We start from the raw sequence: 11,283 nt of genomic DNA, 5'->3' as shown, positions 1-11,283 counted from the left end.
ATCACCACCCACAAGAGCTCAATAGCTCTGCAGTTGGTAGTTACATCAGCTCTGAGCAGAGGTGGGTGAATCATGAAGTTAATGAAGCGTGTTCTTCAGAGCCTCTCCTTGCTCCAGCCCCTTCCAAGTCCCAAGGGGGGCCCTAGGGCTGTGTTTGAAACAGAGAGGACTCTATGATCCTTGCCCCTCACCGTGTCTTCTGCCTGCCTTTTGCCTGTGGAAAACTTCAGTCAAAGAATACGTTTAATTGGAGAAGCGAGAAACATGGAAACAAATGTAAACAGTCAGAGGAGACTAAATAATAATAATGTAGTCATTAAACACAGTAAGGACCTTTAGTTCTTTCTCAAGGGTTATGGATGATATTCTGAGCCATGTCCTGGGAGCTTCTTATAGATACAGAACACCAGGTGGAGCAGTGACTACGTGATGACCACACTGTACCCAGGACTTGAGCATCCACAGTTCTGAGAACTGACCGCAAAGACATGGGAACAAGTACACCAAACCACTAAAGATCAACTGTACCTAAAACAACCAGTGGATGTTTTGGATGGCATTACCAGCTTGATGGACATGAGTATGAGCAAACTCTGGGAGTTGGTGATGGACCGGGAAGCCTGGTGTGCTGCAGCCCATGGGGTCGCAAAGAGTCGGACTCGACTGAGCAACTGAACTGAACTGAAAACAACCGAGATGATGCCAATCAGACCACTGATGACCAATTAGAAGGTGCCTGTTAGAGATGACTGTGCTGTTTCTGCATATAACCTCCCCCACCCCAGCTCTGTGTATAGAAGCTCTCACCCTCTTCTTGTCATGGGGTGGGCGGAGTTGGCCCTTGTACAATGTCCACCACCCTCCCCACCAGTTGCTGGCATCTGAAATAAAACGAACTTTCCTTTCCACCAACCTGGCCTGTATACTGGCTTTTGAGCGGTTAGCCGCCAGACCCCTCACATATACCTTTCAGTTACATGGTCACAAGGAGATAGGTTTTGAATGTGCCATTTTCTTCAGTTGAGGAAAAAAAAAATTCGACAAAATTATTTCTTACCCAAAGGTGAAGAATTTAATTAACTACATGGAGAACTAAATCCAGGAATCACATTTGTTCCGGAAATCAAGAAGAAACAGAAGAGGTTTGCAAAGTACATGCTGCTTTTTCACTAGTACAGGATTGGTGGAATGTAAAAATAAGATCAAAGATGATGAACTGACTAACTCAGAGCAAAGGAGAGCTGTTTCAGGATGAAGGTCAAGATGCTCAGAGACCAAAATGGGGAAATGGAAGCACAACTGTCAGCACAGACTGATGTAAAGGGAAGAGGAGCTGCGCCAGCTGTGGATGCTGTTAAACAGAAGTTTAGATCTAGTTGTTGGTCAGTCAGTCATGGTGGCTAGGAATCAACCAAGCCCCCAAGAGGAATCAAGGTGAGACCTGAGGGAGCAGCTTGGGGTGAAGACACAGAAGGAAGAGGAGATCCAGGAAAGTGCCTGCTTCATGGGACAGATTGTGTCTTCCTTTCAAGTCTTCAGAATAGGCTCTGTTCTGATGCTGGAACAACGGACTCCCAAGTCTCAGAAGGAACACACACGTGCACACACACATTCATGACCAACCTGCAAACGTGCTGTGGGCAGTGAGGCTCCACAGGCTCACACGTGTACCACGTGGAACACGCAGCTTCTGGGGCAGGAAAGAGAGAAACTAGAGAGTCGCATGGGGTTTCCATGCCTCTGCTCAGAAGTGACACAGGTGGCAACACCCACGTTTCATTGGCCAGAATGAGTCACTGGGAGATAGAAAAACAGCTATTTGATGATTTACTATTGATGCCACATCCTTGGTAGCAATGCTGTCAGTTTTTTTCTTGCCTTGGTGAAGTTTCTGAGGTACAATTTTGTGCAGAAAGTAAATGTCATTAGACCGTCCCCAGAATGGGATATGAAGGCCTTCTGTATCTGGTTCCTTCGTCTGGTATGTCTCTGGCTCCTTTTTCCACTTCTGTGTGTGCTGAGTGGGAGTAGTCAGATTCGTGTCTCCCCTGACGCCAGCACCCTCCCCACTCAGCATCACTAACTGCAGGGTGATTTTCAGCATTTGTTTATGCATTCATTTCCTTATTTATCCACTATTTGTTAAGCTCTCTCTATGTGTCTTTACTTGACTTTAAAGAGATATTGAAGAGGAAGACACAATACTTCCTCTCAAGAAGCCCCCACTTTAGAGACAGTGAGCAAGGTTTTACAGATTAAATAAACACAGCAGTAATTTTGAGCTGGAGGAATTAGAAAGGGTTCATAGACGTGACAACTCTGTGCTTTTAAAAACAAGAGAAGATTTCTGAATTTTCTTTCTGTAATGGGCTTAAAAATGTGTCCTCTAGAATTGAAATATACATAAATGTAATATTCTCTATTTTTATCACTGATTTCATCTTGTGCACTAGCAAGGGATGTTTGTGTGGATTCAAAGTTCCATAAAGTTAACACAGACTCTCCCATTTAAAATTTATGCCTCAACTTAGTTCGGGTTCATGGTAATTACTGTCTTGTCATTTCTAGTTCAAGCTCGCTGCTGAGGCTGGTTTTCCTCTATTTCAGGAGGCGTCTTCTAGTCTCTCCTCCCACAGGTGGTGTCTGGAGTGGGAGGGCTTCTTCCTTTCCAGCAGCAGCAGGGAAGGCCCCTTGGTCAGCATGCTCTCCACTTAGAATCTGCTTGTCTTTGATTTAGCAGCTTTGATCTGCTCTGGTCTCTGGTATCTGATGCTGCACTATGGAAGAATGAATGAGGCCAGTTCAGTGCCACACTCTTTGTTCGACGTTTCTGGTTATAGACTGTAAAGGGCTGAACAGAGATAATGGGCTGCACCTCAGCCAGCTCATGACCTTGCTCTTTCCTTCATGCTCTTGTGATGAAGTGATCTTTGGTAAAGCAGTCTTTACTATCTTGGTCCCATTCATGCAAGGAACACAGATGGTGAAGGGGGTCTCCAGTGCTTTGGTGTAACAACTCAGTTAATAATTTTCCTTTAGAGTTGTATACCTCTTTTCATTTTCAGATTTTATTTTATTATTATTTTTACTTTATAATATTGCATTGGTTTTGCATCTTTTTTAAAAATATAAATTTATTTATTTTAATTGGAGGTTAATTACTTAGCAATATTGTATAGGTTTTGCGAAACATCAACATGAATCTGCCACAAGTATACACGTGTTCCCCATCCTGAACCCTCCTCCCTCCTCCCTCTCCGTAACGTTTTGGGAGAATGGCATTGAAACATGTATAGCTCTTTTTAAATTTAAAAATACTTTGTATTTTAGTCTGTCTGATTGGTCCTGAGGAAATGTTCCTCAAGCAAGCAGGTTTAATTATTAACTTTCCTAGCAAAGAGATTACTGAACCTCTGACCACCATTTTCTCATGGATTTGGGAATAATAATGCTACATGTTGTATTGCTTTAGAATCCATAAGGACAGATAGTTAGCCTCAGTAAAAGAACAAGATTCTTTCTGCTCTTTACTTCTGTACTTCTAATTCAACATGGAAGATGTCTAATTTTTTTTACAACAAAATTGCTTCCTGTTACAGTTGTGTGTGGTTTGAATTGAAAATGTGCCTAATGATAAATACATAAACATCCTGACCCCTTGGCCGTATCTGATTAAGACAGAACAGGAGGCTTCATGGTCCTCACCTGTCAGGGTTCTGTGCTTTGTCTTCTTTATCTTCAGATAGAGAGAGAAATTTGCAGCGTTTATCCATGTTTACAGCTGGCTCTCTCAGCACTGCTCTTGTGCTGGGGCTAGGTTGTTTCTAGTTATTGCAATTTACTGCATTCATTGCAGAAAGGTGTTGGAGTGAACCACATATAGCTCATACCATTTAACAGTATTGAAATATCATTCAAACGAATGACGCAGCTTGCACTGTGCTGTTGCATCCTCACAACAAGTTAAATTATTTCTCAAAAGATTTCTTTTTGATTGAAATGATTTGTGTAAAATACCAGGCTGCCATTCATTCATTCAGGTATACAAGAGACATCATTACGATCTTTAGTTAGCCAAGCATTGGGGATGTGGAGGTGAATTAGACACAAAATGTTTTACCAAGTACATTCGAGTTTATAAAGTAAAATGATTAAGTAAACAACTTAATTCACAAAAGCTCACCAATGGTAAGGTTGAGGTTCTTGAGCAGTTACATGGGACACAGAGAGAAGGGGTGATGTGTGGAAGACTCACAACTCTGATTGGCACCAAGGACCATCACAGCATGTGGTTCCTGGGAGAGTTCTGACAGCCTCAGTCAAGGCTCCAGCTAACAGAATGGAATTCCTGTTCTAGAGTCCTGGGATTCCTGGGATGAGATGGTGGGTGACGCCCTAACACTGCTTCTCTACTACTACTACATGTGTGTGTGTGTGTGTGTGTGTGTGTGTGTTAGTCGCTCAGCTGTGACCAACTCATTGCGACTCCATGGACTGTGGCCACTCCAGGCTCCTCTGCCCATGGGATTTCCCAGGAAAGAATACCGAGGTGGGTTGTCATTTCCTTCTCCAGAGAATCTTCCTGACCCAGGGATCGAACTCAGATCTCCTGCATTGCAGGCAGATTCTTTATCATCTGAGCCATCAGGAAAGCGGGTTAACAGTAGTACATAATACTACTACTATGTGCTACTGCTATTGCCTCGAAAGTTCCGTGGACAGAGGAACCTGGCATGGGTTCTCATTCATGGGCCACGAATGAGCACATCAGCATCAGCACATGTACTACTGTTAACTAGTGTTGTAATATCACATACTAATGCCAACTCACTTAATCCGCACCAAAATCAGTCATCTTTGTGGGATCATAACCCTCCTTTTACTAATCAGAGAGTGTAAGAACCCTGTTCAAGGCCCACACTTGGCCTGTGGCTAAACTGTGAGTCAAGACCAGGCAGTCTGGCTTCCGAGCCTGTTTTCCTGACCCCTGTACTGCACTCTCTCATGTTCATTGTGGACACAGCTGGGTTAGTGTCCTCCCTAAACTTTCTCCCTTCAAATCTTTGATGAGATTGGCTACTGAGATTACTTCATGTGTCAGAAAGCTGTAGCTTCATTCAAGGGTGAGTTGGTCCATGTTGACCCTGCACCCTCAGCTCTGGGGTAGAGGGTGCTGTGGGGACAGGCTGCCAGCCCTGAGTTTGCCATTCCTTACAGCTCATCCCTTTCTGTAAACTGTCTGGAGACCTGTGACATCTCCATCCCAAGTTGAGACCATGTGTACCTGGTTCACTAAACACATCCCTGTGTCATCCTGTGGAAGGGATACTGGACCCCAGGGAGCATGTCCTGTGTTCTAGGTGTCTGTCTGGTGGTTTCTGGTGATGGCGTGGAGTCCATACCTGGGTAAGGCATGATGACTCTGGGCCCAGAGGGAGTAGAGCATCAATTAAAAGTGACTGAGCAGATCCTGGTCTTACTTCAGCAACTGAGTTTAAATTTTGATTTTGATATTTATAATCAGTTTTTGTGATTAATCTATTAAAGGTCCAGATATAGAAGGAGGTGGGGTCAGGTACAGTCATGGGGCTTGAGAGTGAGAGGACCAGATGACAAGGAAGTGATTCTTGCATCAATGATGGGTAAATATTAGCATATTTAGAGGAAGAAAAGCATGTGTTCAACTGTCTTTTCTCCCAAGTCTCAAGTAGGAAGGACAGGCATGGCGGGACAGGGAAGTTGTGTCTGCTGCCTGGGATGAGGGGTCCCTCTGGTGGGGGATGTGGCAGGGCTGTGGCCTAACCTGCAGCTGCCCTCAGTGTTGGCCCTACTGAGGCCTTAAGGGGGCCGTGGGTGGCTCCTGAAGCCGTCTCTCAGCTCCGTGGGGCCTCTGGGGTCTGTATGTCACAGATGCTTCCTTCCACGTCTGTGCTGAAAAGACGGAGTCAGGGTGAGGGGGCCTCAGGGTGGGCTTGTGTGGACCACAGGGCTGCATCATGGGAATCTTGAGCCTGAGGGGGCATGAGGAAAGGGGGCAGCACATTAGTGACCTTGAGTTTCAATGGAGAGCTCTATCTTGAATCCCTTATGGCCCTTCTCAGTCTCTCTTTTCATCCCTGGGGTACCTTCTGGGAGAGCATCTGGGAGCTTCTCTGATGAGTGGAAACAGAACAAGGCAGCAATGGCTACACTGGACATCATCCTTTCTGCTTGGATCTGTCCCCTCAACCCACCTGGGATTCCATTCTTGCCTCCACCTTTCTTCTTAAATGCAGAACAAAGGAGGTGGGTTCATTGGTGGTTTCAGGCAGCATGAACCCCTTTCTCTTCCCTGTTTCACTCACCGCTTCTTTGCCCTGCACATTCAGCTATCGTGTAGCAGACTTTCTATTTCCCCATCTCTCTGGGGCTGTTCCCTTAAATTATATTTTGCATCTTCTTTAGTTATGGTTTTATAATACAAATGTATCCTGATTCTTATCAAACCATACTCTCAGCATATAAAGGGGGCACGTGAGGTTTAGAAATCTTTAGTCTTTCTAAAGTAGAATTTTCTTGTTTTCGTTGTTTTGTCACTTAGTCGTGCCCAACTCATTTCGACACGGTGGACTGTAGCTGGCCAGGCCATTCTGTCTGCAGAATTCTCCAGGCAAGAATACTGGAGTGGGTTGCCATTTCCTTCTCCAGGGGATCTTCCCAACCCAGGGATTGAATCCACATCTCTTGCTTTGTGGGCGGATTCTTTCCTGCTGAGCCATCAGTGAAGGCCCCTGTTTTCTTCTAGAGATCCCTGCTCCTATTTTGGTGGGCTACAGTTGAACGATGACTCCTACTTTCTCTTTGTTTCCCTTAAGAGCAATCTCTTTCTCTCTGTCAGCATCATTTAGTGACTAGCTGAAAGAGATACTTCACATAAATGAAATGCAATAAAGGGAAAGGGATTTAACACGTCTGAATATCCCTATAGGGAACCCACCTGCCAATGCAGGAGAAGCAGATTTGATCCTTGAGTCAGACAGATTCCTTTAGAAGGAAATGGCAACCCCCTCCAGTATTCTTGCCTGGGAAATCCATTGGACAGAGGAGGCTGGCGAGCTACAGTCCACGGGTTGCAAAGAGTCAGACACGACTCAGCATGCAGGCATTTGCTCCAGGACCCAGTCTCCAGGTCACTCTGAGAAGGGGGAAAACCCTGCAATCTCATCCCCCCAACTTGATGGGTCTCACTTCATGCCTTCACAGTCACCTGTGAATTCCTGTACTCCTGTCCTCATTTTCTGCTGACCTGATAAATACACTCACATTTCAAGGTGTGCTTCTCAAAAGCATATATATGCATATACGTACATACCTATGCACATATTGATTTTCAATTTATACTAATTCACTGCACTGATAATTTATGCTTTGGGCACTTTTTTGTATGTATGTTATACATCAAATTAAAAGCTAAAAAACTAAAAACTAAAGAAAAAAAATACTTCTTGTAGTTCTCTGCTTCCACCCTGAGCTCAGTACGGGGGAAGATCAACACTTGATTCTACAAAAGTAATTCTGCACAGGTCAACATACTCCACACCAAGATCCTGTGAGATCTCACAGTCTTCAGGTATTGACCAGGGTGATCAGGGGAGAGAAAGACACTCATGATTTCTGATGAACCGTTTCTACCCTAGTCCCAGCAGTGGGACCCAGCTCTTAGGACTACGGAAGCAGGAGGTCAAAGGACCGTGTTGCTCATATAAGGAGATGTGGAAGATTCAGAAGCTCATTGGTGTCTGAGCTTCAGAAAGTGGCAGATGCAGCCTCCAATAGTGCCTGAAATGGTGAGAGGTGTCGCTATTGGCTCTCAGGAGGGAGGGTGCAAGGGGTGGTCTATATAGACCCCGCTCAGCACCCTGACACTCCTCACAGGCTGATCCTGCAGCTGGGACTGTGACCTTGAGGTCGTGGGGTCAGGATGGCTCTGGGCAGACGCCTCTCCCTGCGGGGACTCTGTGTCCTCCTCCTCAGCACTGTGGTGGGTGGTCAAGGTAAGAGCTGCCCCTCTGTCCTGGGTCCACAGCAGGCAGGTGTCTGGAGTTCTGGAGCTGAGCCGCAGTGTTTCTGACCAAAAAAGAACCATGCTGATGTGAATACTGGTCCCTCTCCTATGGGGGGGTCCACTGGTCATAGCAGCAGATTTTACAGAGCACTGAGGTTTTGTCTGGACCGAGCTGGGTCAGCCTGAGTCCCTCCACTGTCTCCCTTGTTCTCAGGGAGCTTCTAGGAGTCCCAGTGGCCCCCAGTGTGTCCAGCGACTGAGCTCAGCTGGGACTCTGGGCTGTTCCCACATGCTCCACGTGCCTGGTGTGTGAGCACTGCCCCTGGGTCCCCGTGTTTCCTGTGTCATCGCTCCTGTAGGCTCTGTGATTGTGTGTGTATATGTGTGTGTATGTGCGCAGGTGAGGAGTGTGTGAGGGTGTGTGTGTGTGAGGGTGTATGTGGGTGTGAAGAGTGTATGTGTTTGTGGAGTGTGTGAGGAGTGTGCAAGTGATGTATTAAGGTGTGTGAGGAGTATGTGCGGATGAGTGCGGGTGAGTGAGGCTGAGTGAGGAGTGTGTGAGGAGTGTGTGAGGGTGTGTGAGGCTGTGTGTGTGTGTGGGGGAGTGTGTGAGCCTGTGTGTGTGTGTGGGGGGGGAGTGTGTGAGCCTGTGTGTGCGGGGGGGAGTGTGTGAGCCTGTGTGTGTGTGAGGGGAGGTGGAGCGTGTCTGAGTGAGAGGAACAGAGCTGCTGAGCAGGGACTGAGTCCGTTGGTCTGTGAAGCACACAGGGTGTCCACAGGGCTGGGTGTCACGGCCGCTGCATGTAACTGGATCAGAGATAATCGTGCACCTGCCTGCCTCTCTCTGGCTCTTCTCTCCCATCTCTCGGACTCCCCTCTGCTTGTTGCCATGTCTGCCTAGCCCTGGGTTCTGTGAGAGGCTCTGCCTGCTTGCCTCACCTGTTCCCACCAGGTGTCATTAGGGAGCAGAGAAGCCCGCATCCAGGAGAGGGGCCTCTTGTCTATTCAGTTCAGTTCACTTCAGTCGCTCACTGGTGTCTGACTCTGTGATCCCATGGACCACAGCACGCCAGGCCTCCCTGTCCATCACCAACTCCCGGAGTCTACCCAGACTCATGTCCATTGAGTCGGTGACGCCATCCAACCATCTCATCCTCTGTCGTCCCCTTCTCCTCCCATCTTCTCTCTTTCCCAGCTTCAGGGTCTTTTCTGACGTGTCAGCTCTTCACATCAGGTGGCCAAAGTATTGGAGTTACAGCTTCCACATCAGTCCTTCCAATGAACGAATTATCCCTCTGTAAAAATCAGTTGACCTGCAGCCCCACCTGTATAAGTTCCCAAGTCCCTGCCCTCGTCCCTGTGATGTTTCCTGATGTGCTGGGGGCCTGGGATGGTCCTTTGCCCTCCCAGGATCTGCTGTGACTCTGTAGGGAGCCCTTTCTCTCGTGCCCTCTCCTGTCCCTTCCTGGAGCTGCTTTCCCCTGAGTGAGGGTGGAGAGTGTCACCAATCCTTCTTCATGGTCTGCAGGGTTTCTGTGGATATATCCGCTGATCTCCTTATGGGAGTCCTCTTGGGTGACAGAATTCTTTTCTACTCTTTAGACTTTTAGAATTTTCCCTTTATTTTTGGACTTGAACACTTTACTCTGTAGGTCTTGAAGAAGGTTGTTTTGGATTGAAATTATGGGGTAACTTATTAACTTCTTGAACTTAGATGTCCAGATCTTTCCCCAGGTTTGGAAATTCGCAGCCTGTCTTTCTGTTTTAATTATTCACTTTTGGCTGGGCTAGGTCTCCTTGCTGCCCGCGGGCTTTCTCTAGCTGCGGTGAGCAGGGGCTGCTCTTCGCTGCAGTGCACAGGCTTCTCACTGCAGGGGCTTCTCTTGGTGCAGAGCACAGGCTCTGGGTGCGCACGGGTCAGCAGCTGGGGCACGCTGGCTTAGTTGCTCTGCGGCATGTGGAGTCTTCCTGGACCAGGGATTGAACCCATGTTCCCTACATTGGCAGGTGGATTCTTAACCACTACACCATCAGGGAGGTCCTCAGCCCTTAATTCTTTTCTCCTTCACTTCTTCTGCTCGGACTCCAGTCCGTACATTGTTTCTCTTTATGGTGTCCACTGGCTTTCTATATTCCTTTCATTCTCTTTTGGCGCCTCGATTTGGATGCTTTCAACTAATCTTTCTTCTAACACATTGATTCTTTTTTCTTTTTCTTTCCCTTGTTCAAGTCTCTTGTTGAATCTCTGTTGAATTCTTCAGTTTACTCATTGTATTGTGCATGTTAAGTTGCCTCAGTCATGTCCTACTCTTTGTGACCCTATGGACTGTAGCCCACCAGGCTCCTCTGTCCATAGCATTCTCCCGGCAAGCATACTGAAGTGGGTTGCCATGCACTCCGCCAAGGGATCTTCCAGACCCAGAAATCGAACCCGAGTCTCTTACATTTCCTGCACTTGCAGACAGGTTCTTTACCACTAGCGCCACCTGGGAAGCCCATTCATTTATTATTCAGCTTCAAAGTATCTGGTTGAAGAATTGAAGAAGTGAAAGTTACTCAGTCATGTTTGACTCTTTGTGACCCCATGGGTACACAGTCCATGGAATTCTCCAGGCCTTACTGGAGTGGGTAGTCTTTCCCTTCTCCAGGGGGTGTTCCCAACCCAAGGATCAAACACAGGTCTCCAGCATTGCAGACTGATTCTCTACCAGCTGAGCCACAAGAAAAGACCAAGAGAAGACTGGAGTGGGGAGCCTATTCCTTCTCCAGCAGATATTCCTGATGCAGGAATTGAACCGGGGTCTCCTGCATTGCAGGTGGATTCTTTACCAACTGAGCCATCAGAGAATCACAAAATATCTTGTTAGTTCTTTTTTTCAAGAAATCGAGTCTTCTGATGCTGGGACAGATTGAAGGTGGGAGGAGAAGGGGATGACAGATGATGAGATGCTTGCATGGCATCACTGACTGAATGGATATGAGTCTGAGTAAACTCCAGGAGTTGGTGATGGACAGGGAGGCCGGGTGTACTGTAGTCCAAGGGGTCTCAAAGAATCAGACACACCTGAGTGACTGAACTGAACTGAACACTGGTAATGTCTCCATCTATGATGTTCCTACTAACGAACTCCTTTTTCTATTCGGAAACCAGAGTCATCTTATGACTTAATCACTAAAGTGACATCTGATCACTTTCGTCAAATTCCATTTGTTAGATGTGTGTTACCAGGTACATTGGA

General features: G+C 46.8%; 1 protein-coding gene across 2 annotated transcripts in view; it reads left to right on the top strand.

Moving 5' to 3' along the window:
* LOC102184701 (antigen WC1.1-like) overlaps positions 7,961-11,283 on the top strand; it is a 53,030-nt gene continuing 49,707 nt past the window's right edge. For both annotated transcript variants that reach the window (XM_018048500.1, XM_018048499.1), the window contains exon 1: positions 7,961-8,033. In XM_018048500.1, coding sequence (XP_017903989.1) covers positions 7,961-8,033 — 73 coding nt within the window. The remainder of the gene's footprint in view (positions 8,034-11,283) is intronic.

The sequence above is a fragment of the Capra hircus genome, chromosome 5, assembly GCF_001704415.2.
Source record: "Capra hircus breed San Clemente chromosome 5, ASM170441v1, whole genome shotgun sequence".
NCBI lineage: Eukaryota > Metazoa > Chordata > Mammalia > Artiodactyla > Bovidae > Capra > Capra hircus.
This window is presented reverse-complemented; position numbering and strand designations above follow the sequence as displayed.